Source organism: Heterocephalus glaber, unplaced genomic scaffold (assembly GCF_053883595.1).
Source record: "Heterocephalus glaber isolate CG9 unplaced genomic scaffold, H.glaber_assembly_v1.0 deba00001481, whole genome shotgun sequence".
NCBI classification, from domain to species: Eukaryota; Metazoa; Chordata; class Mammalia; order Rodentia; family Bathyergidae; genus Heterocephalus; species Heterocephalus glaber.
In genome coordinates this window covers 18,726,110-18,753,614 of record NW_028258317.1, presented here as the reverse complement: position 1 = coordinate 18,753,614, position 27,505 = coordinate 18,726,110, and the positions used below count along the sequence as shown (strand labels likewise).

The window sequence follows — 27,505 nt, the reverse complement described above, 5'->3', positions numbered from 1 at the left end:
TGGACAAAATTAAGGATTTTAATTTTAAATGAGGGTTCAAGAAAAGGGTTCACACTGCTGTGCATGGCTGCACTCAACAGGGAATAACTGCTTTCACCTCAGCAGGGAAAGGGCACCTCAGGCTAGGGGCGAAGGCACGGCTTAGGAGGGGCACTATTTGAGCTGAGTCTGGAAAAACTGCCATGATTACAGGAAACAGGAGCAGGGAGCAGCTGCCAGAAAAGGGGTGTGAACTACACTGAAAGAGGCCATATTCCCCCTCCCCTGGGGCCCCAGGGGAGCAGGACTTGGGTACTCATCTCTGCAACTCCACTGCAAGTACATAGCAGGGCCAGTCTGACACGAATGGGCAGCTGTACAGAGCTGGTGGAACTCGGACACGGACAGGCTAGGGGGTAGCACCAATGGCTTCTATATCTGTCCTGGACTGGGGGACCACCTGACCCTTTAACCCACCCAGCTCCTTCCTGTTCTGCCCTTTTCCACTTTCTCCACTCCAGGAAGCAGTAGCACCAACATAGGACGGCATTGTGTGCTTTCAATGTGGTCTATTTATGTACACGTAGCCCTGTTTCCACTGCTCAGTGCTGGTGCTATGACTCTGAGGAAGCACCACACCTTTGGGACCCATCTGAAGGCCTGATACTACAGTGAAGGGCACAATGAGATCTGGGCATATGTCCTGCCGGGATGGGGACAGAGCCTCCAACCCAGGCACACAGCCTCTTCTCCAACTGCTTCTGGGAGAAGGCTAAGAGGGGGGAAAAAAGTAAAGGTCCAGGCCCAGTGCTGACAGGTGATAGTCTCCTAGATTCAGTTCCCTCTGAGTTAGCTCCTAGTCCTCTTCTTGCTGTTCAGGTGATCAGGCCCAGGGAACTACAAGACACCATGGTCCTGCCTCAGTGCCGAAGCAATAGACAGAAAATAGGGTCAGGACTTTCTTTGAGGATGATTTGGTGTGTTCAGGCCATCAGGCCGTTTACGGAGGGTCCATATGCAATGACATCTTGCTCCTGAGGTTCACCAACTGCTTGCTCCAAAGCTGGGATCACACAGTCCACCTTTCACTTCGGGCCTCCACAGCCTGCACCAGGCCTTCACCCAACACAGCAAAGTCCTCCAAGATTGCTTCTACATTGGGCACCATCACCAGCTCCTCACCTTGAGACACCACCATGCGGCCCTTGGTGCTAGAAGCCTGGGGCAATCAGAAAAGAAACATGGGTTGAGGTGTCACAGAGGCATACCCAGAGACACCAGGCTGGGGACAGAGTCAGGGTGGTAGAGAAAGATACATGAACCCACAGACCACACTGACCCAGGGGCATTCATGGAGCAGACTACACACAGACACACATGCCCACAAGGCATGACATACACACACTACAGCACAGAGTATAACACATGGCTATACCGGCCAGAGTACCTTGAAGGGCTGGGGCTGGAAGCTGGTGGGCTTCCAGAGTACACCAATCACCTCTCCACCATGCTGGTCATAGAAGAAAAGGGCCAGATCCCCAAAGGCCTCCTAGGAAGGGACAAAAGAGACAAGACTACAGGTGGGCCCTTGTTCCACCTGGAAGTCCCTTCCCCAGGTCAGCCAACCCTGGAAGACCCACCCTGAGCTGTGCCAGATAAAGCTGAGGAGGATCATAACCCAGCACTGGCATCAGCGATGAGGGCTGTGGCTCCCTGAGCAGGCCACGGCAGAAGGAGGCAGCTGGACAGTCCACAGCCTGGCGGTGCCGAGGAATGTGGCGGGGAGACAGGCGGATCAGCACATCATATATGTCCAAGGGTGGCCGGAACACTGTCTAAGGAAGAAGACAGAGAGGGGTTAGCAGCTCCAACTTAAATTAGCCTTCCACATGCACACCGTGCTTCTTCCTTCCTTTCCCTGTGTCTGACCATCCATTATAGGCCTGTGTGCCCACTTGAAGGCAGAACACCAATACTCACAGAAGGCAGCAAGCAGACCAGAGGCTAGAAGGAGGAGACCTAGTGGAGCCCAGGTTCTTCTCTAGGATCCACCACTGCCAGTCTCACCAAACAAGGGGACCAGGCCTCTTGTGAGGGTCCCCTGAAGTCTGGACTTCCAAGGTTCAAAGACAGAAGCCCAAGAGCTCCTGGAGTTGCTGTCTATCAGAGGCTTACCCTGATGTCCCCAGGTCCCCGGGGATCCATCAGCTGCTTCTCCAGAATAGGCAGAGCCTCAGCTGCTAGAATCACAAGCCGCTGAAGGATCTGGGGGGTACAGAAACATCAGACCAGAACTGACCATGTCTTTCTCCTCGTTTAGGCTGGGCCACTTTCTTCTTGGGGTAGAAAATTCAAATTTGGGGGTAGATATGGGGTTGAACCTGGGCTGAAGGTCCATCCTGCGTCCACACAGAGCCTTTGTGGTCCTGAGGAGTAATGAGGACCATAACAGGGAGTCGTGTCCGAGCTGCCAGGAAACCACTGCGGATCTCCACCTGCTCCTCCGCTAGAGACAAGATGGGTTCCTGGGTCACCCTATCCCTTCCCAAAAGACACCTGCTATTGCCCCAAGTCCTCCTACTGTACACTCAGCACCTGCTTATCACAGATTTTCCAATACCCCTTCCTCAAGGAGCAAAGGTGAGGAAAGGGACACATTTGTCTTAGCTGAAGGATGTTAATCTCCCCTCAGCCCAGAGGCAGAATTTTCCATTGCCTGGCACCCCCAGGCTGCTTTCCGGACCTGCACAAGCTGAGGCCTGCTCCTGGTCCCCTCCTACTCTGGGCTCCCACACCTGGAGAATTAGGAACCTGACACCCTGCTCTCTGCTGAGATCCACACAGCTCCTCAGATTACAACTGGAAATTGCCATTCCTACCCCCCAATAGGTGTGGGCTACGAATTTATACTTCCTTGCTTCCCACATAAGACTTGGTGGTCTGGATCCCCTGCCTTTTCTGCGCTGCCCTCCACAGCCTCTCCAGTGGCCTCCTTACCACCCTGTCCAGTCTGTCTCCAACCACCACTTGGGCAAGCCACGCTCAACAGCCAAGCTTGACCTGGGTCTTTCCCGCTTTATAACTCCTCTACAACTTTCTGAGATAATCAGGTTTAGATATCCAAAACAGGGTAGGCACAGAGAAAACCTAACAGACTGACAAGGAAAACCTTGCCTACCTGTCCTACTCTACGATCCATATTGGCTATTTCTTCCAGCACTCCCACTCCCTACCACTTACCCTTGAGCTCACTATTAAGGTTGATAATGAGGGGATTGTTCTTCCAATCAAAGGTTGATAGCAGGGAAAGGAATCGAAGGAAGCCAACCTGGGGGGAGCTGAGTGGAAAGAGTGAGAATGAGTCTGGCTCTGCCACACCCCTCTCCCAGGATTTTCCACAATCTAGGGTACCCCGACCTCTTAGTATGGACTGTGGGAGGCACTGTGTCTAAGAACAGCCTCCATCCCTTCTTCAGCCAGACCCTCTCCCATTTGGACTGAGGGTGCTGCATGAAGGATGAAAGCTGGCCCCAAAGGAGACTTCCTGAGTAGGGAGAAGGTGGAGGGAATTACCTGGGAGGGGTGAAGGGCTCAGGGTGCAGGAAAAGGGCAGCAGTCACCAGATCCAGGCTCTCATCATTGACTCCCTCACCCAGAAGCTGGGCACGCACCCACCGCTTGGCCAGCCGAGCTACACCGGAGAAGGCTGGGTGCTGCTGTTGAAGTCTGGGAGTGGAAGAGTAATGGCAGTGAGATTCAGGAACTCAGAGCTCAGGATCTATGTCTTAGCCTCGCTGCTATTATTTACTTAACCCTTACCCAATGCTGGCCTCTATGCTAATGTGTTACATATGTTTTCTCACATCTTCCTAATAAATGTCCTAAAAAATTGACCCTACAGATGAGAAAAAGAAATTCTGGGGGAAAATCTGCTCCAAGTGGCAGGATCATGATTCTAGAACTTACACCCCTACCTATTATACCATCTGACTTCACAGAGAAAAAGGCAGCCAGGTAAACAGAATAGGGGCAGGATAATGAACACAGATGTAAAAGTCCTCAATAAGATACTTGCAAATGGAATGCAGCAATCATCAAGATGGATGACACCATGACCAAGTAGGACTCATCCCAGGGATGCAGGGATGGTTCAATACATGCAAATCAATAATATACCATAGGGCCAGGGATTTAGCTCAGTGGTTTCGTCGCACAAGGACCCAGTTTGATCCCCGGCACCAAAACAAAACAAAATAATACACCATATTAGCAGAGTCAAGGACAAAACTCACATGACCATCTCAATAGATGCAGAAAAAGCATTTGACCAAGTCCAACACCCATTCATGATAAAAACTCTAAAGAAAACTGGAATAGATCTTTATCTCAATCTGATAAAAGCCATCTATGACAAACCAACAGCCAACAACATACTAAATGGACAAAAACTGAAAGCTTTCACTTTCACTCTAAAATCAGGAACAAGACAAGAATGTCCACTGTCACCACTCTTATTCAATATAGTTCTGGAAACATTAACCAGAGCAATTAGACAAGAGAAAGAAAAAAAAGGAATAAGGATAGGAAAGGAAGAAATTAAATTATCATTATTTGCATATGACATGATACTCTACATAGAAGACCCCAAAAACTCCACCAAAAGGCTTCTAGATTTCATAACCAAATTCAGTGGCGTAGCTGGATACAAACTCAACACTCAAAAATTAATAGCCTTCTTGTACACAAATAACAAATTCACTGAGAGAGAATTTAGGCAAACAACCTTTCACAATAGCATCCAAAAAAATGAAATACTTAGGGATCAATCTAACGTAGTAAGGTAGTAAAAAGACTTTTACATGGAAAACTACAGTACTTTGAAAGAGTAGATCAGGGATGGGGATTTAGCTCAGTGGTGCCATGCCTACCTGGCAAGCATAAGGTCCTGAGTTCAATCAATAGTAAGGGGGGAGGGGAAGGAAATCAAAGAGGATATCAGAAAATGGAAAGATATCCCTTGTTCTTGGGTAGGAAGAACCAATATAGTGAAAATGGCCATACTTCCAAAATTGTTATACAGATTTAATGTAATCTCAATCAAAATATCAACAGTATATCTCACAGTATTAGAGAAAACAATCCTAAAATTTGTTTGGAACCAGATAAGACCTAGAATAGCAAAAGCAATTCTGGGCAACAAAGGTAAGGCAGGAGGCATCACAATCCCTGGCTTGAAATTATACTACAGAGCTACTGTGATAAAATCAGCAATGGGACTGGCAAAAAAAACATATCTGAGGATCAATGAAACAGATTAGAAGATGCAGAAACAACTTCAAACATATTCAGCTACCTTATCTTTGACAAAGAAGCCAAACACCTTCACTGGAAGAGATAGCCTCTTTACTAAATGCTGCTGGAAAAACTGGCTTTCCACATACCAAAGATTAAAACTAGACCTATATCTCTTACCACACACTAAACTAAAATCAAAATGGATCAAAGACCTAAATATTAAAACAGAAACACTAAATTTGCTGGAAGATAGAATAGGCAGAACTCTTGAAGACATAGATGTAGGCAAAGTTTATGAACAAAACCCCGATCGCACAGGAAATATCACAAAGAATCAATGACTGGGATCTTATGTCATTAAAAATCTTTTGCACATACAAGCACCCAATGATAAACATAAACGTATTGTATACCTAAAATGTATCAATAAAATAATTTTTAAAAAATTTTGCACAGCAAAAGAAATCATCAACAAAGTGAGGAGACAACCTACAATGTGGGAAAAAAATTTTGCCATCTGTTCCTCAAAGGACTAATACCTAGAATAAGAAAGGAACTAAAAAAAAATAAAATTCAGACCCCCCCAAATTTAAAGACCCAATCCAAAAACGGGCATCTAAAATGAATAGATACTTCTCAGATGAGATGAAGTAGAAAAGGCAAATATATGAAAAAATGTTCAACATCATGGGTCATTTGAGAGACGCAAATTAAAACAACTCTGAGATTCCATCTCCAGAAAGATTGGCTGTTATCAAGAAATCAACCAATAACAAATGCTGGCAGGGCTGTGGGGAAAAGGAACTATTCTCCACTGTTAGTGGGAGTGTAGACTGGAGCAACCACTGTGGAAATCAGTGTGGAGATACCTCAAAAAACTAAAACTAGAGGGCCGGGGATTTAGCTCAGTGGTGTCACATCTGCCTCGCAAGTGCAAGATCCTGAGTTCAAATCCCAGTACCAAAAAAAAACCCCCAAAAAACTAAAACTAGAGGTTCCATTCAACCCAGCTATTCCCCTTCTTGGAATGTTCCTGAAAGAATTAAAAGCATTATACCACAGTGATCTATGCACACCCAAGTTCACAGCAGCACAGTTTGTAATAGCTAAATCTTGGAAACAGCCCAAATGTCCACCAACTGATGAATGGATAAAGATGTGGCTTTTTTAATACAATGGAGTACTACTCTGCCATAAAGAATAAGATTAAGACATTTAGGGGGTGGGGATTTAGCTCAGTGGTTCTGCTGCCTGCCCCACAAGCACAAGGACCAGAGTTCGATCCCTGGTACCAAAAAACAAAGATTAAGACGTTTCTAGCTAAATGGATGCACCTTGAGACCATACTCTTAAGTAAAATAAATTGGGGATACACATGTTTAAATATGGCATTGTTTCTCTGGTGTGATAAACCGAAGGTGGAAATAAAGACCAAAATGTATAATAGATATTGGGAAATGGGAGAAAAATTATTCAAATGAGAAGGGGAACAAGGGAGGGGGAAGGAGAAAGGAAAGAAGGGACAAGGAAAAAATGGAAACAAAGCTTTTGCAATTAAGGAGGGGAAAAGGGATCAAAGGGAGGGGAAAGGGAAAAAGAGAAGCAGCAAGCTATATCATGTACAGGTACAAAATATCATTATGTATATCTAAACTGTACCAATAAATATTTTGCTTTTAAAAAAAAGGAATAGGGGCAGGAAAAGGCATACCCATGCAGAACACTGGTGAGCAGGGGCAACTGCTTTGTGTCTCTTTCAAGGCAGAGGGAGGCAGGTGTGTCCCTGAGAGAGATCATCCCCTCGGGGCTGTGCACCTCCCTCAAGATCTGTGGCTCCCGCTGATAGGCCACGCGGATCCGGAACACAAACCCATCCTATTGGTACAGAGTTCGAGATGGGAAGTGAATGTCAGTCTGGGACCTGGGGTTGCTCCACTGCCTACATGCTCCCCAGCCCAGTACCTATAGGGCCTCCTCCCATACACCCTGACATCCCCAGAGCCTCTCCCTGGGGGATTCCATGCCCAGCACCAGCCTGACCTTGAGGACATCAGTGTGTGTGGCGGTGGCACGGCACTGCAGTCCATGTTGCTGTGTCAGCAGCTCTGCCAGGCGCAGCTGGAAGGCAGCTCTGACCCGCCGCACAGCCTCAGCATCCTGAGGCCACTGACCGCTGCCCTCCAGGTGACAGACCACTGAGGGAGAAGAATAAGAAGTCTCATGCTGGCCAGGGATTTAGCTTAGTGGTTCCACCACTTGCCTCACAAGTGCAAGGTCCCGAGTTCAATCCCCAGTACCAAAAAAGAAAAGAAGTCTCATGCTGCAGCCCAAAGTAGAACTGTCCTCCCGCTTGCTCCAAAGGGCCCCCTTACCAGTCATGGGCTCCACATATGCTGGGCAGGGCTTATCAGGCCGGGGCAATAGCGAGGCCCGCTCTCGGAGGTGTTCATGAAAGGAGTAGGCGGGTCGGGCTGGGGTTGGTGGGAATACCTGTGAAAGAAGGAGGCTGAGGAAGTTGCCTAGGACTGAGTGTCCTGAGGAAGGAGGTAGAAGGGACTGGAGCAGAGCTGAGAGTTGCCAAGCAGAAAGGGCTCCCTGCCTCCTTGTACCATACCTCTGTGTAGCGCAGCACTGGGTGGGCTCCCTGAACAGCAGACACAGTCAGAGGGAGACCCTCCAGGCCCCACAGCAGACGGCTAAGGTCGTCATAGCAACGCACTGCCTCTGTGAGGGCCTCCTCTCCTGTGCTAGAAGTCTGTGGGGGAAAAGGAGAAGACAGGAGGCTGGATCCTACAAAACCACAGCACCTCCTGGGATCCCACCTTGGCTCAGGTTGCAGCAGAGCCAGCACTCCCCCTGCTGACCAGCCTGGGAACTGCAACCTGGCTCAGTCTGGAAAGGGAACCCTTTCCACAGCCTTGCCACCGGGGTTACTCTATAATCTGCAGGTTTCACCCAAAGGCCCTTACCTCTTTTGGGCCTTGGATCAGTGCATCCAGGAAGCCCCCCACATAGTGGACACAGGTATCTGGGATGTCAGCATGGCTGAAGAAGGAACACAGACACAGTGGGGGCATCAGGGGCTATGCCCCAGCAGATAAGCTTCTAACCCCAATAGTCTGGGTCAGATCCTTCTAAAAGGCTCCCTAGCCCATGGTTGCCTCCTGGCATGCAGATGGTGATACTCACAGTGCCAAGAGGTGGGTGACCACCTGATGGGGGATAAGACGCTTCTGGTATAGAGAGGCTGCCTCCCAGACCACAGCTTCCCGAATGGCTCCATCCTGGAAGCGTCGAAGCTCTGAGCGGGGTCCCCAAAACTGGCGGAAGTCAGCAGCCTGAGAAGAGACAAGGGATGGTAGAAATGAATGAAAAAGAAAGGCTGTTTCAGAAAACCTGACAGGCCTCAACCCAGGCAGCATGAGGACTATCCACTCCCTCCCTCCAATGTACATGCTGGGGTTCCTCACCTCAGGCTGGTCAGCCTCTGGACCCAGCTCGAGGACACTGGTCAGTCCCTCAGGCTGGAGGAGCAATCCCAAGGTCAGGGTCCCACAGTCTTTGTGTTTTGGTGGATCTTGGCTAATGTTCCACTGTAGGGTATAAAAAACCTAAGCTCAACCCAAGAATTCCTCAGGCTGGCCAGAAACAGACTTTCCAGCTAGCCAAAAAGGTCAGCCTTTCATGCCGAAGGATGGCAAGCCCTTTGTGTACCCTGGATCCCTGGAAAGCCCCACTCACTCTCCATCCCATACCAAATCACCTCTGGGACTGAGGGCCGAGAGTGAGCCAGCAGCTGCAGTCGGCTTCCCAGACCCTGCTTCAGGAGGGTGGTTAGTGGGCCCAAAACAGCTGAGACATAGTCTCCACCACTGTCCTGCAGTTCTGGACAGAGCTTTAGCCGGTGACACGCTGCCTGCAGGCGACTCAGTGGATGGAGACTAGAGGGGCAGAGGACAAAGAAGGGGAATCAAGGTATGCTGGTCTAGTGTTCTAGCTCCCCCTTGGGAAATCTGAGCATCTGCCTAAGGACCTTCACCCCACTGCTCCCAGGAAGACAGGACCTGCCAACATACCCTGTCACCCCTAAACTCACTGCAGGATGTGGTCAAAAGACCGGACCATAGGTTTGGGAGTCATCAATAGCAGCTGGAATCCGTCGTCAGCTTTGCTGTCCAGCAACACCATAGATAGCCTCGCCTCATGCTGCACCTGAGGTCAAAGAGTAAGGAGGATCCATCACTGTACCCTCTTTGACCAAGGGCTCAGACCAGGACATGTGCCTGACCTTACCTCTTTGGAGGACTTTCTGGGGGTACTGCTGACAGAGTCTAAGCTGGGATAGCTAAAGAATGTAGGAGTGAGGGCCCGCTGGTACCTGGTGGTAAGTGGAGGCAGTGACATCAGCGCAGAGGTTGAGAAGGCCTGAAGAGTCCAGGAAGACAACGGGGAAGGCTTGGTGGAAGTCAGCCAGGGCCGGCTTGGAGGGTAGAGAGAAACCATTCAGGGTTGGGCTTTCCCTGCAGGCCTCCTGGCACAGACCTGGCCCTTCCCCAACTCACCAAGGAGGGATCTGAGCTGAGACATAAACTGATTCCATTAACTGTCAGATCTGTGGTGACTGGAGTGAACCAGAAAAGGGGTGTCAGAAGGAGTCCCCTCCCTGGAGACCCGGCCATAATGACACCCTCCCCCAGTCTAGTGGCTGCAACCACCTGCCTCTAGGATTTGACTGGCTCATCTGTCTGACAGCAAGGAACCAAAGGATTCCTGGGATCAGTAAAACCCATTCCCCAGTTTAGCCGCCTCACCCAGAAACTGCAAGACACTTCTCAGGACCTGGTAGCCACTCATGGTAGTGTGGATCTTGCGTGTGGACACGAGGAAGGCAACCAGCATGGAGATAAGGAACCCATTAAACCCACCCAGGCCCTAAAACAGAGAAGAGGTCTTAGCTCAAAGCCAGCCCATCATACAGCAAGGCAGGGAGGCTGGGCCACCCTGATCTCACCTTGTCCAGCTCCCGCTGCCGCAGCCAGACCTTCAGAAGTGTCACACCGTCCTTCAGCCCCTGGGCAGAGCTCAGCACAGTTGAAAGCAGCTGCATATGAGACTCAAGAGCTGTATCCTGCAGGACCCATGTGTTATAGTGGGGGGTAGGGGGCTCTGGTTTACCTGAGGGGAAAAGGGAAACCATGAAATAAGAAGTCACCACACCCTTCCCTCTAGCACCACCTCAACACCAGTGCTTGCTCACCATCCCCTAGATGACTCTGTCCTTGGTACCAGGTGGAGCGCACATTGTTCTTAGTTGGCAGCAAGCGACATGGACGGAAAAAGTTAGGCGGAGGGCACGGATATAGGCGTACAGTGACCAAGTGCTCATCCTTTCCTGGGTAGAAACAGGAAGTGCTAAGACCCTGCAACTCCTGGAACCAGAGAAGTCCCCACTCCACCCTTCTCATACCTGAGGACACCATGCCTTCCCACCAAAATGTGAGGTCCCTATCTTGCCCTTCAAACTTGAGACCCATGCCTCTCACTATGGCCATGAGAATCATTCCTACTCCCCTACTCATGAGAACCCTGGGTTTCTCCCTCTAAGTCTGTGCCCTTAGCCCAGTGTATGCTTCCCACCACGTGGCCGAAGCAGCAGCAATGGTTTCAGGTGGCAGCCATTGGTGTAGGAGAAGTGAACACTGCCAAACAGGGGGTCTCGGGCCAGGTGGTGAGCCAAGTGGGCCAGGTAAAGAGCACGCTTTCGGAAATAACGCTGGTTCAGCAGGTCCTTGTCCTGTAGGATTTCCTGAAGGGGCCAAAGGAGAGAGAAGGGAAGGCACATAAATGCTTTCAGGGTTTGAGGGTTAAGAAACAGCAAAGTGAGAGTCCTGGGCCTCTCTGCTGACTGTAGAGTGCCTGAGCCAGGGCTAGTAACACCATACTCAATTCTCAAATGAAGAAAGAAACATTCCAAAAGGGTAGCAACTCCCCAACAGCCCTTCTAGGGTACCCTAAAGATGACTGCAGTGGTCTGCTCTTTTGATTTAGAATTCAGATTTCAACCCCATGGCAAGTGGCAAGTGAAAAAAAGTGACCCAGGGATTTGTAAGTGGTCAGGTATTGGGCCTTCTACCCCCAAACCCTAAACCTTACCATGGGCATAGTGAGTGCCATATCCACATTGATGTTGGGCCGGATACAGGTGCCCAGAAGGTAGCTGCCCACAACAGTGACCTGGGCTGGAGGTAAGAAGCAGAAAGAGCCCTTCACAGTATAGGGCACTTGGTGGAGGGGGACTCGAACTCCAGCTGGGAGCCATGCCTGGTCAATTAGCTGTAGGGGTAGAGAGAGTGACACACGTTGATTCTAATGCCAAGCTCACATGGATAACATTTTCTTTATTCTAATGGATTTGCCACCAGAACAAGTAATGAGAAAACTATAGCTAAAATAAGATGGATGTGATGGTGCACTCCTGTAATCCCAGCATTCAGGAGGCTGAGGCAGGAAGACTGGCATGAATTCAAGGCCGTCCTGGGCTACATAGTGAGTCTGAGGCCAGCCTGAATGACATAGTGAGACCTTGTTTCAAAAAATCAGAATACATAAAATAAAAAAATAAAATAAAATAATATGAGGAAGGAAAACACTCATATCAACGCTGTTATCACTGGACACAGATCCAGGGCAAGTCTATCACTCCTGGGCATCTCATCTACAAATGTGGTGGGACTGACTGAAGAACCACTGAGAGGGGGACCCCTGCAATCCCAGCAGGGATGCTGAGGCAGGAGATCATCAGTTTGAAGGCAGCCTGGGCTAAACAGTGAAACTCTATCACCAAAAACCCAAACACTCAGATAAACGAACACTTGAAAAATCTGAGGAGGTTGCTGATAAAGGCTCCCTCAAGCCAGTCTGGTTTGCCAAGCATGGCGGCACATGCCTACAATCCAACTACTGGGGAAGCTGGGGAAAGACTGTGACTTTAAGGTAAACCTGCACAATTTAGTGACACTGTCTCAAAATAAAGTACAAAAAGAAATAAATGGGCATGGTGGCACATGCCTGTAATCCCAGCACTCAGGATGCTCAGGCAGGAGGACCACTGTGAGTTTGAAGCCAGCCTGAACTACATAGAGACTCTGTCTCAATAAATAAATAAAATAAAAATTTTAAAAAGGAAGGGGATATAGCTCAGTGGCACAGAATTTACCTAACAAGCCTGAGGCCTTGGGTTTAATCTCCAATACAAAACAAGAGTGTGGATTAGCTAAAAGCTGAGCATGAGAGAAGTATCATCAGTGCTATCTCCCCATGGAAATTTGAGACCAGCTGCATTATATGAATGTCATTGACGCCCTATAACAGTGATGGTGAACCTTTTAGAGACAAGTACCTGAACTACCCCCACAAAACCCACTTATTTATCACAAAGTATCAACACTGAAATTAAACCCAAATACTGAGGTTTTTAGTTTAGAAAAAACAATGCATACATTAACATCTTTTGTCTAAAAAGAAAACAAATAACATGTGCCATAGGTTCGCCATCACTGCCAAGAATAGAGAGACTTTACAAGAAACATGGTTATAGGCACATCTCAGGCTGACTGTGATGTCCTAGTTGTTGCACTGGATTGTAACCACCAACTCATCACAAACCTTTGTGTCTATCCCTCTACAATACCTACAGTTGGTGACACTGGGACCATTCCTACGAGCCAAGTGGGGACATGAGTTCTCAAACCCAGTATGGTTGTGACAACATCACAACTGAAAGTAAAAAGTAAAGTCTGTTGACATGTACCATGAAGTTTGAGTGAAGCTCTTCCTGGGGACAGTGTAAACATGTCTATTGGGCTAAACATGTTTGGCATACACCAGGCCAAGTTCACCCTCAGCACCAAAAATATAAAACGTGTGTCAAGATGTTTGTTGTGGCACTGTTGGTGGTGACAGCAAATATGAGCCATAAATAAGGGCTGAGATTTAGCTTAGTGGCACCTTGCCTGCCTGACAAGCTCAAGGTCCTGAGTTCAATCCCTGGTACCTGCCCCCCAAAACATTTTTTTTTAAAAGCCATAAATAAAAGGAGTAGGGTTCATTGCTCAAGTGATTATCCTGAAATATGGCCTCAAACCTATGATTTCTTGCTTCAACATCCCACATGCAGGGATTACAGGGCTGCACCACCATGCCCGGCTCTCAATGGTATCCTGATCCTCCTGGCTGTGCCCTTGTACTGGAGTGTCATACAGGTCTTTTATTTATTTATTTGGTTTTTTGAGACAGGGTCTCACTGTGTAATTTAGGCTGGCCTTGACTATGTATCCCAGACTGGCCTCAAACTCACAGCAATCCTGCCTCAGTCTCCCGAGTGCTGGGATTACAGGCACATGCCACCACCCTGGCTGCCCTAAGTTCTTGTTGCTTTGTTTTTGCAGTACTAGAGACTGAATCTAGCACTGAGCTCTAGACCCTGCACACTTTAAATTTAATTTGAGATAGGATCTTGCTCAGATGCCCAGGCTGGGCTGGAACTTGAGATCTTCCTGCTGCAATCTCCCAGAGTACTGGGATTATAGGAGTGTGCCACTATGCCCAGCAAAGAAGGCCCTAAATTCTTGAAATTTAGTAATACTGTCCATCCCTGCAATTCCTGGAAAGTCTGTATCTGTTGACAGTTTATTTTCCTGAGGCATTTTGCCATTTGTGAGACAGATATGTTCTGTGGTTTTTAGCTTAGTTGTGGACAAGAGGCCTGCTGGAGCTGGCAGTCACCAATACTGCAAGAAAGCTAAATGAGCCAGCACATTCCCATAATCTCAGCACTCTGGAAGGCTGAGGCAGGAGGTTCACAAGTTTGAGCCCTGCCTGGACAACTTATCTTATCAAAACTATGTTTCAAAATAAAATATTTTGGGGGCTGGGGATTTAGTTCAGTGGTTTCGCTGCTTGCTATGCAAGCGCAAGGACCCGAGTTTGATCCCCTGTACCAAAAAAAATAATAATAATAAAATAAAAAAAAATAAAATATTTTTTAGCTAGGTATGGTGGCACCTGCCTGTGATCTCAGCACTCAGGAGGCTGAGACAGGAAGATTGCCATGAGTCTGAGGCCAGCCTGGGATACATAGTGAGTTCAAAGACAGTCTGAATTACAGAGTGAGACCCTGTCTAAAAAAAAATTTTTTTAAAGGGTTGGAGATGTAGGTCAGTGTGAATGGTCTGGGTTCAATCCCCAGTACCACTGGAACTGCCCCCAGCAAAACAACTTTTAAGTTCAAGAAAGCCGGGTGTAGTGGTGCATACCTGTAACCCCAGCACTAGCACTCGGAGGTTAAGGCAGGAGGACTGTCACAAGTTCAAGGCCAGTCTCAACTACATAAGGTTTTCTGGGACCCTGACTCAAAAAACAAAAGATAAATGAATAAACAAACACAAAGCAAACATATCTATATGGCTAGCCAAACTCAAATCTTTATACAGCTGAGCTTCCTTACAGTGTGAATGAGTTCCCTAGGACCCCAACCCCTCAAGGGAATAGCAAGGCCCCCACTGAAGGCCCCACATTCCAGTTCCCCAGGCTTCCTGCCTTACCTCTGTCTCAGGGATCGAAGGCACCTTCTTGATACACTGGTTGACCTCCCGCAGAAAGACACCAATCCGATCCTTCTTCTTCTCTGACAGCCTTATTTCCTTTAGTAGCTCCTCTACCTGTAAGGGGAAAAAGGGAGAATCCATTGGCCTCAGGGTCTCAGGCAAGTTCTTCTAACCCAAGCACAACCACCCAACAGTACTTGTAAACGAAGCAAGCTGGAGTGGAACAGGATCTCAGTTTCCCGAAGGCGATTCAGCTCTTCATTGGTAGGCTCCTTGTACAGTTCTTCCCGGCTGAGCTTCACGGGCTGCAGGAGGCTCTCTGCTGGGGACCCAGGCACTGAGCGCTTTCTTTTAGACATCTTCCTCCCCTCCTGGACTGCGCCTTCCAGGGCTGGTTCCATCACCTGTGGCCAGAGAAGGAGAAACCAATGTAAAGTCACAGGTACCCTAGCATCTTCTACCTAAAGGGGCACCATGAAAGGCTGTGGGTAAAGGCTTCACCTGCTCCTGTTCCTCTTAGATTGGGTGTCAGATTCGATACAATTTAGAATTACCGTGACTTGAAGAAACATTACTGAGCCCTATACTGAAAAAGCCTGGAGCTTTGCTTGGAGTTCATAGAGGTACCCCAAGCAGTGCCCAAAGCCCCTTTATTTTCAGGCACTATGAATCCCTAAATTTTCTGCTTACAGTCTTGGGACTTCTCAAATGCCCCCTCCATTCTCACTCTATCCAAATCTTGCCAGGTTCACCTCCGCTAGCAATTCCACAGTTTCAGTATCCTTGGCTGGAAAAACTGTGGGAACGAGACTCTTCCAGAGTAACCCGCCTTCATGTCCCTTCCCAGATAGCTGTCAGGCCAGGCCTGCCATCTCTGGCTCTGCAGCCGAAGGAGCTCACTTTAAGGCTCTCTTCCTCCTAGCGAGCTCAACCTACCTCTGGCTCCCCAGCCGTTCTGCGCAGGTGTTCTCCGGCGGGGGCTGGCCCCATTACCTCAGGTCGCTCTACTGAACTTCACATTCAAGCCGAGTCTACGCCACGTAGATCACCACGTGCGCAGAAACGCAGAACTCCGGGCCTGAACTAGGGAAGCGGAGTTCCGCAGAATTCCACCCATTCCAGAGCCATTGGGTAACTGTCCGTTCTGCCCCTCACCATTGGTCAGTTTTCTCTAGGGCCGCCCATTGTGGGAGGGGCTACACGAGGTTCTCTGATTTACGCCCTCTTTGCGACACTATACCGGAAGCCTGCCGGTAGCTAGACCAACACTTCTTTTTCCTCACTTCCTCTATTTGAGGACCAAACCTGAAGGGCGGAGCTCATTTAGGCCCTCTGGTGGGGGTTTCTTTATTTACACTAGTAATTCCTCCCCTTTTCCTCCTGTACCGCGCCTAATGTATTTACAGAGCTTGTCATTTCTACCTGCAAAAGGTATCTTACATTTATTCATTTTTCCCTGTTTTTACAGGCAGGTTTAGTCATAGGTAATGTCATCTTTTTTTTTTTTTTTGGTAATGTCATCTTGTGCCTAGATACTGTAAACATTCTTCATCGTCGTTTACTTATTATTAAAATATTAAATAATTTTTTTTGTTTTGGTTTGGTTTTTGGTTTCTTCAGACACGGTCCTGTTATGTAACTCGGGCTGCTGTTGAGCTGGCTATGTAATCTGGGCTCGCCTTGAACTCAATGATCCTCCTGTCTCAGCCTCACAAGTGCTGAGTGGCAAATTTAATTATTGTTAAATTTTAGCAGGGAGTGGTGGCGCACACCTGTGATCCCAGAACTCAGGAGGCTGAGGCAGGAGGATTGATATGAGTTTGAGGCCAGCCTGGGCAACATAGTGAGTTCAAGGAGGGACTTGAACTACAAAGTGAGACTCTGTTTCAAAACAAACAATATAAGTAAATAAAAATTTTAAAAACTTTTGTTTTGAGACAGGGTCTTGCTATGTAGTCCAGGCTGGCTTCAAACTCACATCGATCCTTTTGCCTCAGCTTCCTGAGTGCTGGGATCACAAGTGTGTACCACCAATATATACATATATATATATATATATGTATATATTAGGTTTTAAAAAACTATTTTTGACAGTATGTATTTTTTTAAAGCAAAATATTTATTGGTACATTTTAGATATACATAACGATAACACTCGGGAGGGGAATGTAGCTCAGTGGCACAGCACCTGCCTGGCAAGCACAAGGCCCTGAATTTGATTCCTGGTACCAAAAAACAAAACAAAACAAAAGCACTCATTATAAGGAATTTCCACCTGTACATGATATATCCTGCCTCTTCTTTTTTCCCATCTCCCCAATCCCCTCCCCTACCTATTTACAAAAGCTTTGTTTCTATTTTTTCCTTCTGTTTGCACTTTTTTTCTTGTCTCTTCCTTTCTTTCCCCCTTCTCCCTTCCTTGTTCCCCTTCCCATTTGCCAAGATCTATTATACATTTTAGTCCTTATTTCCATTTTCAGTATTTAAACATGTCTGATTTATTATTAAATTTTTAACACAGAAACATTGAAAGGATAGCCAGTTGTATTGGTTCATGCCTGCAATCCCAGTATTTGGGAGGTTGAGATGGGAGGATCATGGGTACAAGGTCAGCTTGGGCCTCATAGTGAGACCCTGTCTCAATAATAAATAACCAAAAAAGAGGGCTGGGGATGTAGCTCAGTGGTTCTGCTGCCTGCCTTGCAAGCACAAGGACCCAAGTTTGATCCCTGGTACCAAAAAAATAAATAAATAAATAACCAAAAAAAAAAAAAAAGGCTAAGAATTCACACCTGGGTTCAATGGCAGAGCTTGTGCTTTGCATATGACAGTATCTTAGTTTAATACTTAGCAACACACACAAATAATAATAATAATAATAATAGACACTTAAGAAATGTCAAGCCCTGTACTTGGTGTCCAGAATACAGTTAAACTGGGTGTGGTGGTGCATATCTATAATCCTAGCCCTGGGGGCGGGGGGTAAGGCAGGAGGATTGCTGCAAGTTTGAGGCCAGCCTGCACTACATAGGGAGACCCTGTCTCAAAAAACCAAAAGAAAAAAAATAGTTAAATAAGACTTGATGATCACTAACCAGAAAGCTGGAAGAATGCTCTTGCCCTTCCATTTCAGAGGTCAGTTCCTTTTATGCTTTGTTTTGAGACAGGGTCTTTTGTTTGAGACAGTAGTCCAGGCTGGCCTCAAACTCACAGTGATCCTCCTTGCCTTAGCCTGCCAAGAGTGCTGGGATTACAGGCCTGCACCACCACAACCAGCCTTGTTTTTTTTTGCTTTTGTTTATTTTGTACCAGAGATTGAACTCAGGACCTTGTGCTTGTGGTTTTGTTGTTTTTTAATATAATAAGTAGCTACATTTATTGAAGATCATGGGATGGTAACAGGAACAAGGAGAAGGGTAGAGGGAAAAGAGGGTGAAGGAAAAGAGGGACTCGAGGCCAAAAGGGGAACGGGACTTTAGTGCTGAGGGGAAAAAAAAGCGCCTTGTTTTGCTTTTTGAGATGGGATCTCATGTAGCCCAGGCTGGCCTCAAACTTTTGGTGATCCTCCTGCTTCAGCCTCCTGAGTGCTGGCATTACAGGTGTGCCCCACCATGCTATGTTCCCTTTATGTATTTAAATATAAATTCAGCCTAGCACAGTGGTGAATGCCTGTAATTCCACCACGTGAGAGGCTAGGATAGGAAGATTGTAAATTTAAGTTCCACCTGGGAAATTTAACAAGAATCCTATCCCTGTCCCCTTCCCCTCAAAAGGACACAATGTTTGCTCCTGCCCTTGCCCCCATTTAGAACTGCATCCTGCCTTAATGTTTTTAGGCACTCTTTTAGTTACTTTCATTGGTACTCCCAAAACATATAACAATATTATTTATTAACTACCTGTTTTTGTCTGTTTCTGTATCAGCCAATAGAAATGTAAGCTTCATAATGGCAGGGACCAGTTAAATAAGTTCGATCTTATTTATCACTAGATCCCTGGCACAGAGTCTGTCACATCAGAGTCATTCATATATTTGTTTAACAAAAGAATGAAGGAACAAATGGCTCTTTCTGAAGAGTATCTCTGAGGCTGGGAGGAGAAGTGAACAAATTATCTGCACTGTAGTATTGAGGATGTTTTGCTATGCAGATTGCTGTGGGCATATTAGACTAGGAACATTACTGTCTTAGGAACATTACTGTGGGTAAAAGCAGTCATGGTGAAGTGGGATGGTTGAGGTTATTTCTTGGTTCTGGCATTTAGTAACTAAGTGACTTTGGGTAACTTGTCTTTTTTTTTTTTTGGTACCGGGGATCAAACTCGGGTCCTTGCACTTTGGAGGCAGGCGGCAGAACCACTGAGCTAAATCCCCAGCCCTGGTAACTTGTAACCTCTTTAAGCCTTACCTTACTCAGTAAAATGAATATTTTACTAATGACCATGTACTGGATTTCTGTGAGAATTAAATAAGATGCTTCATATAAAGAACCTGTAGTGGGCCGGGGATTTAGCTCAGTGGCATTGTGCCTGGCTTCCAGGCCCAAGGTTCTGAGTTTGATCCCTGGTAACAAAAAAAAAGAACCTGTAGTAGTGATTCTCAGTAAATATTAGCTATTGTTATTAGAGGAAAGCTGTAGCTTCTAAGGTCAGTATACAAGCCTTTTTAAATTTTTTCATACCAGGGATCAAACTCGGGACCTTGCACTTTCGAGGCAGACACCAGAACCACTGAGCTAAATTCTCAGCCCAGTGTACAAGTCTTGTTAACATGTTAAACAAGAAAAATGTTGGACTTTTTAAAAAGACACATTCTTTCAAGTCACAGTTAACCTTCCTGAAGCAAATACCTCTCCTGTTACCTTACCAAGATTTCCATATCTTTTCTCTGGAATAAAAAGATAATGGATTCCTTAGAGGTATCCTAGTTGACTAGTAAGAGGCAGACTTACAGAGTAGGAATTATTTTCTTTACCTCAAGAGGGCACCAATCAGTCAAGTCAATCTCTACCTGCCATTAATGAAGCAATGAACCATGTGGAAAGCTTTAGGAAATTGTTTCTATTCTTCCAACAAGTATGTTTTGAGGCTCTGATATGTGACAAACATTGGAGTAGCTGGCATATAGTTATCTAACGTATAGTCTTGAACACCTACTATGTGCCTGAGAGAGCCAACATAAGAGTGGAGGGTCAGGTTGAATTTGCTGTTTTGTGATATTGATTCTTTTCTTGCTCTTGGCCCCCTCTCTAAGAACAATAACACAGTGTCTACTTTGTGTCAAACAGTGTGCTGGTTGCTGAGATACAAGGATGAATAAGACAAAGTTGGAACTTACTAATAATGTCTACTGACTAGCTAAGTAGGCATGAGCTAGTTCTGTGGAATGGCAATCACTGTGTACAAAACTCACCTACACTAAGCTGCCAGCCTTCCAGCTTAGGGTTATGTCCACAGTGGATACTTAAAATGAGTTTGTAAGTTGATTTGAGACCAGGGAACAGCCCTGGTCTGAGTGGCAGGTGTATGTTCCAGTGGGTTTGGTTAGAGCTCTATCATCCTACAGGGTAGGGTGGAGCTGTGATGAGTTTACATGGATTTTTTCAATTTGGTTTTTTTGAGACAGGGACTTGCTATGTAGCCCAGGGTGGCCTCCAACTGACAACGATCCTCCTGCCTCAGTGCTAGGATTGCACCAGGATTGCTAGGATTCCCAAGTGCTAGGATTGCAGGTGTGCGCCACCATGCCCAGCTCCGATGAAATGCTTTGAAGATGAATGTTTTGCCTATTTGTCTACTCACAGCTTTGCTATTAAAGGTGTCAACATCACTGCCCATATTTCCAGGTCAGCAATTTTCTTGTCCTTAAATTAAGTGATGGAGGAAGGGAAGCCAGAATTAGGCATATATTAGCATTTTGAGAGAAGGGGCTGAACTGATTAGGATGCTGCCCCTCCCCAAGGGCTACTCTAATTCCAGAGGAGTTTGATTTCAAGATCTAGACAGGAAGTCCAAAGAATGATCCTTTAAAGTACTGAGACCTCATTTATGGAGGAAAAAAAAAGTAGAGACTTTTTTTGAGAGACTTCTTAACTGTAGATTGTACACAGTGACTGCCTTCCAGACAGTACACCACAGAAAGGAGGAAAGTAAGATAGGTGTGGTGGCTCAGGCTTGTAATCCCAGCTTTTGGAAGGCTGAGGCAGGAGGATCATCAGGAATTCAAGGCCAGCCTGGGCTACCTAGTGAGTTCAAGGCCAGCCAAACTGTATAGTGAGACCCTGTCACAAAAACTTTTTTTTAAAAAAGGAAGAAGGTAGAAAAGGGAGCAGGAAGAGTAACTTTACAGTGGAGTGATCTAACATATTACATCAGTCCAGTGGTTGAGGGCAACATCAACAGTGCTGAGTCATGTTGCTTTATTGTGTGCTTTTGATATGTGATGAAAATGGCATTTTACCTCTATGATCTTTAACCTAAAAAACCTATAACTCTAGTTTGTTTGTTTGTTTGTTTGTTTTTGGTACTGGGGATTGAACTCAGGACCTTGCACTTGCAAGGCAGGTGGTGGAACCACTAAGCTAAATTCCTGGCCCCTATAACTCTAGATTTAAAAAAAGTTTTTTATTAGTACATGTTTGCAGTACATAATAATTACATTCATTGCGAGGAGTTGGTACATGTACATAACCCCAGTCTTATGAGAAAAAAATCACAAATCCCAACTGATGGACTGTCTACAAAATATTTGAACAATACTCCTCTCAATTATCAAGGTCATCAAAAATAAGAGTTAGGGGCCAGACATAGTGGCAACACGTCAGTAATCCCAGCACTTGGGAGGCTGAGGCTGGAGGATTGCTGTGGGTTCAAGGCCAGCCTACACTACACAGCTGGACCCCCTCCATCCCCTAAAAAAGAGAGAACCATAGAGGGAAGAAAGAAAGAAAGAAAGAAAGAGAAAAAAGGAAGAGGGGGGAGAGAGAGAGAGAGAGAGGGAGAGGAAGAAGATTAAATGGTAGCTTGGACAGAATCCTGGAATAGAAAAAGGACACTGGTTAAAAACTGCCGGGAGTGGTGGCACACACCTGTAATCCCAGCACTCCCAGAGGAGGCTGAGGCAGGAGGACTGCTGGGAGTTTGAGGCCAGCCTTTGCTACATACTGAGTTCAAGGCCAGCCTGAACTACATAGCAGACCATCTCAAAACAACAACAAAAAAACCCTAAGGGAATTTGAATAAAACATGAACTTCAATTAAAAGTAATGTATTGCCAAGCATGTTGGTGCATGCATGCAATCCCAGCACTCAGGGAGGCTGAAGCAAGAGGATCATGAGTTTGAGGCCAACCTGGGCAATTTAGGGGACCCCATCTCAAACACAAAACAATAAAAAAGCAAACCAAAATAAAAACTTGGTATTCAGATTGCAACTAGGCCTAATTAATTTTGTGGTACTAGGGATTGAATGAAGGGCCTCACACACATTCCCAGCCCTTGTTTATTTTTTATTTCAAGATTGGGTTGGGCCAGGGATTTAGCTCTGGTTCCGCTGTAGCCTGCCTCGAAAGCCCAAGGTCCCAAGTGCCATCCCCGGTACAAAAAAAAAAAAAAAAAAAATAGATTGGGTTTTGACAAATAGTAAAGCTGCCCAGGCTAGACTCAGATTTGGGATCCCCCTTTCTCAGCATCCCAGAGTGTTGGGATTACAAGCGTGTACCATCATGCCTTTTATTTCCTTAAAATTTCTATTTATGGATCGTTTACCATGTACCAGTCACTCTGCTGGATGATGTCATTTAAACATTATAATTGCTTGTTAGGTATAATTAACCTTTTACAGAAGCCGATGAATCAGGAAAAAGTAAATGTACCGTGTTGCCAGAGTTGGAACTAAGATCTTTCTCATTCCAAAATTGTGTGTAAATCCTCACAATATCTTGGCTTTAGTAGGATAAGGTTTAGGGTTTAGGCAGTCATAAGACATGCCTTCTTGAGAGAAAAAGAGTCTTCTCAGTCACGGGGGCTGAAGATTGTCTCCACATCTCACTTCAGTCAGGGTTACTGCAAAAGTCCCTCAGAGAGGTTGGACAGTCAGGCTGGAACAACCTATAGGAGGTCAAAGTCCAACCACTGTACCTTATTTTACAAAAGAGTAAACTGAGATGTAGCCAGAGCACTCGGCCCAAATCACACTGACAAAAGCCAGGAATCCAAGTTCAGTCGGTAATTATTTTTTCTTTTTCTGTGTGTGGTACTTTTCTTTTTTTCCTTGTTACCGGGGATCGAACTCTGATCCTTGCGCTTTCGAGGCAGGCAGCGGAACCACTGAGCTAAATTCCCGGCCCTGTGTGGTTCTTTTCTTGTGTGGCCTTCGCATAGAGCTACCTCTCAGCCTTTTTTAAAAAAAAAATAATATCAGCCCTTTTTATTATTTATTTATTTAGGTACTGGGGATCGAACTCCGGTCCTTGTGCCTGCGAGGCGGCGGAACCACTGAGCTAAATCCTCGGGCCCCCTTTTTATTTTTTGAGTCTTGCCAAATCGCTCAATTGCCCAAACTGGGCTCCATCCAAGTGCTGGGATTACAGGCGTGTGCTACCACGCTGAGTTGGTAATTATTTCTTACTCTTTCCTCCGAACTTCCTCTTTGTAGTTAAGGTGGGAAGCAAGGGCTGGCCTATTTGCCTTCCTCAGTTCTTCCTTTGGGAAACTGTCCCCCCACTCTGGCCTCCGTGGTTGACTTGCCCAGGGACACACTGGCCAGGGACCAGGGTCTGCCACAGAGATGTAGGAAGGCCTGGTTCCACCGTTAAGACCCACATTCTCAGCCGCCCCCCCGCACAAGACTCTTGCTATGTAGTCTAGCCGGTCCTTGAACTCACTATGTAGCCCAGACTGGCCTCGAACTTGCAGCGATCCTCCCGCTTCAGCCTCCCAAGTGCTAGGATTACAGGCATGAGCTACCATTTCCGGCTCTCAGCACTTCGTAATCAAGCACCTCAAACGTGGACAGCAGGCTGGGTGTCACAGGGAGGGGACCGTAAAGGACTAGAGCTCGCCCTAGGGTAGCTGCGGGGGCGGTGGATACATATATGGGGCGGGGCGTCCGCTGGAAGCTCTAAATCCTGAGTTCTCTTCCGGGGCACGCCTCTGAAGTCCCGGCGTCAAACCAACACTTCCTTCAACCAGAGGCCAAACTATTCCCAGCAGCCCGCCCTCGGCCCCCACAGCCGTTTGGCCCTTTAAGGGCGGAGGACACGCGCCTGCGTCACAAAGCGCCGCCACCGCGCTGGCTGGCGGGGAGGAGGTGGGGAAGTGGGAGGAGGAGGAGAAGGTCAGGGTGGGGCGGGCCGGGGAGGGAGGGGCGTGCGCACGCGCATCAGGCCGCCTGAGAGCCACCCCCTTCCCGGTGCTCCCCTCCTTCCACTCTCCCTCCCTCCCGGCTTCGATCCCTCCCTCCCTCTCGACTCCGTCGCTCCCGCGGCGCGAGGCGCTCTAGCTCTCCTCTCCACCCCTCCCCCCGCGCCGCCGCCGCCGCCGCCGCGAGACCCCCGTGTGCCCCTCCCCCGCCAACCCCGCGCGCCCTCAGGCCCGGCGGCCCCCGAGGAGAACGAGAGGGCGAGCGAGCGCGGTGCTCCCGGCGGGCCCGGCCCCCTCTCCTTACCATCGCCGGCCCTCCGCCGCCTACCTCGGCTTCCATCTCTTCTCCCTACCCAAGTAGAGGCCCCCTCCGGGGGGAGGCCCCGGGCCGGGAGCGAATTCCCCGAACTCCCTCAGCCCCTCCCCCGCCCGCCCCGAGTGTGAGAAGGGCCCAGCCCGGGCCAAGTCGCGTGTGAGGAGGACCCGGGCGGGCCCACGGGCCGTCTGGGGCCTGGTTCGGCCCGCCGCGGGAGTGAAGGCAGGGGCCCAGGGCGGCCCGGCGCGAGCGGAGCGGAGCAAGGGGCCTGGTCCGGCCCGGCCGGTGCGCGAGGACTGGGGCCCCGGCCCGGCTCGGCCGCTGCCGCCGCGATGGCCCAGCAGCAGATGACCAGCTCACAGAAGGCCCTGATGCTGGAGCTGAAATCCCTTCAGGAGGAGCCGGTGGAGGGCTTCCGGATCACCCTGGTGGATGAGTCCGACCTCTACAACTGGGAGGTGGCCATCTTCGGACCCCCCAATACCCTCTACGAAGGCGGCTACTTCAAGGTACCCTCACCCCCTCCCAGACCTGGCGTCCCCGACGGGGCCTCGGCTCCCCGCCGCTTTGGGGTTGTTTTCGGGGCCGAGCGTGAGGGCGCGGGTTAGTGGAGGGGGCTCCTCACCTCTCAGCCCCTTCCCCCATCCGTGGAGTCTGGAAGGCCTGGCTCACCGAGTCCCTTTTCTTTGTCACGGGGCGGGGGCGGGAGGCCAGACTACACCGGGAAATAGGAAAGACTCTCTGGCTAGGCTGGTGGCTGCCGGGTAGGGAGGGCTGTCTTTGTTTTGTTTCCCCAGACTAGGGTGTGTGGAAAGAGAGGTGGTCTGTTTCCTCGGTCGACCTCACTTCTGAGCATTCCCTGTGCAGGCTGGAACTGCCCCAGAGGACAGAGTGACCTGCACTTACTGGATTGGACTTTGCTTTTTGGGGGGTTAGGTTGGGGGAGGGGATTTAGTTTGTCATTTCTTTGCCTGCCAGTGCCCTGACACTTTGAGGGTTCGTTGGGCTCCTTGGGTAGTGGTAGTTCCAACTTTGCATTCCAGTGGGCGGTAATGAAGAGGACCCTAGAGGTGGTAATAAATAAATAAAAGGGGAGGGGCCCTTACGTGATTTTACTATTAGCAGTTGAGGGAACTTTAGCCCTCTTTCTGTCCTCATTTTCCATTTACTTCAGTCAGTGCTTCTTTCAAAATGCCCTTTGTCCTCACCCCGCCACCAAGTTTACTAACATTTTTTTCTGCATGTAAAAAACATCCACAAAGGGTGGAACATGTCTTGTCGGGAGATTGATCGCTTCCCACTTTAGGGAGACAGAAATTGAAAGCTTTTGCTCAGGTGGTTAACTCCAGCGAATAGGGTCATCTCACAGATGAAAAGTGTTGTCCGAGATGAGATGGTTTGGGTGGGATTATTCTTTAGGCAGCGACCATAGCTGTTGTTTCTATTGTTTTGTATGATTTTAGAACAGTGATTATAAAATACTACGGAATTCTGGTTTCTTTCTTTTTATTTCTTAAACTTCAAGGTAGCTAGCTAACCTGGAGTTACTGAGGTTTTTTGCCTTTGTTTTGATTTAGCATTTTCACCGCGAGGAATCCCAGGTTGAAGATTTGAATGTTTTAAATTGTAGAGGCAGAGACAGGAGAAACGAGTGCTTAGGAATCCTTTTTTTTTTTTTAAATTTCCAAAATTAAGTAAAATAGGCCAGTGAGTCAATTTTAGTTTGTTTCGAAGGGAGGGGTTATCTTGGCACATGTTTTAAATGAGTATCTTAGTCATGTAGTTGTGATGTGTATTTTTAGGACTAGCCAATTACTTAACTCTTGTTTTCTACCCTTCTAAAGGTGGAATCTTAAGTTTCAGGCCTTAAATTGGGTCAACTTTGTAGAAACTGGGATTGATAAAGGGAATGTTTAATATTCACCCTTGACAGTGAATACCTAGTAAAAGCACATTTTTATAATATTATGTAAGAGCAGTGTCCTTACCAACTGTTGTTTTGTCTGTTATGGGTATCATACACTATACTTTTTAGATGTAGATATTTAAAACTACTAAGTAAAGGTACAAATAAGGAATTTGAAAAGATATTACTGTGTCCATGTTGAGGTGCATTCTTCAGGTCAAATATAAATTTTATAGATACTGGGAATATTGCAGTATGGAATTTGTGTGCTGACTTTTCTAGCAAAGCATTGTTTAGCAAAATCTGTTAAATTTTAGTGAATAAAGTTTAATTCCCCCCAAAATATGTGGAACAACTGATGGTTGAGGCAAATGGATACTAGTGAGAATAATCTCATTCCATTGCAATTTGTTAAAAAAAAATTGAAAGAAAATAATGGGTTGCAAATTGTAATATTTTTGCCTGTTTTGAGAACTGTGGCAAAACCTGTTTGGAATTGGTAGAATGGAAAGATTTCCTGTAGTATATACTGATTTAAGGTAAAGGCTTTTAACTGAAGTCCCGCTTTATAAAAAGTCTTAATCTTCATTTCCTTGTTGTATGTATTAGGTTTCTTTTTTTGTGTGTGTGTATCGGGGATTGAACTTGGGTCCTTGGGCTTGCGAGAGGCAGGCAGTGGAACCACTGAGCTAAATCCCTGGCCCCCTGTATTAGGTTTCTTAATCTAACACTCAGAAGGGTTTTTTTTCCCTTTATTAATTTGTGCTGGGAAATTGAAATAGGATCTTGCACACTCTACCACTGAGCTATATCTACAGCCCCTTTACCTTTAGTTCTGACATGTAAAAAAAAAAATGTATGAAAATTTTTTTTTTTTTTTTTTGGGTATTGGGGATCCAACTCGGGACCTTTTGCTTGCGAGGCAGGCAGCAGAACCACTGAGCTAAATCCCCAGCCCCTTTTATGAAAATTCTTAAAACAGGGTTTACATTTTCATTTTGTGTGAGAAATTTGCTCAATTGCATCTTCTTCTATCTTGTCCCTT

General features: G+C 47.1%; 2 protein-coding genes across 6 annotated transcripts in view; one reads left to right on the top strand and one right to left on the bottom strand.

Annotated features, from left to right (window-relative positions):
- On the bottom strand, positions 1-27,299 carry Nol6 (nucleolar protein 6). 3 transcript variants are annotated; one of them, XM_013069777.3, is made up of 26 exons: positions 25,180-27,299; positions 15,077-15,283; positions 14,877-14,993; positions 11,428-11,607; positions 10,912-11,080; positions 10,532-10,666; positions 10,286-10,449; positions 10,086-10,206; positions 9,837-9,895; positions 9,653-9,754; positions 9,371-9,486; positions 9,038-9,215; positions 8,745-8,867; positions 8,464-8,612; positions 8,244-8,319; positions 7,889-8,029; positions 7,647-7,764; positions 7,315-7,469; positions 6,986-7,149; positions 3,553-3,705; positions 3,220-3,317; positions 2,361-2,485; positions 2,155-2,244; positions 1,620-1,814; positions 1,427-1,528; positions 1-1,198 (listed from the first exon to the last, which is right to left on the bottom strand). In XM_013069777.3, the coding sequence occupies exons 2-26, from the start codon at positions 15,278-15,280 to the stop codon at positions 1,049-1,051; spliced, it is 3,384 nt and encodes a 1,127-aa protein (XP_012925231.1). In that variant the 5' UTR covers positions 15,281-15,283; positions 25,180-27,299; the 3' UTR covers positions 1-1,048. The 3 variants fall into 3 exon arrangements, with proteins under 3 accessions (XP_012925231.1, XP_004838465.1, XP_012925232.1); XM_004838408.3 differs by lacking the exon at positions 25,180-27,299 and adding an exon at positions 15,816-16,713; XM_013069778.3 differs by lacking the exon at positions 25,180-27,299 and adding an exon at positions 15,632-15,819.
- Ube2r2 (ubiquitin conjugating enzyme E2 R2) overlaps positions 24,258-27,505 on the top strand; it is a 98,548-nt gene continuing 95,300 nt past the window's right edge. The window contains exon 1 of one of the 3 annotated variants that reach the window (XM_004838407.4): positions 24,258-25,063. In XM_004838407.4, the coding sequence (XP_004838464.1) occupies positions 24,887-25,063 (177 nt within the window). In that variant the 5' untranslated portion in view covers positions 24,258-24,886. The remainder of the gene's footprint in view (positions 25,064-27,505) is intronic. The other 2 variants (XM_013069780.3, XM_004838406.4) reach the window with 2 other exon arrangements.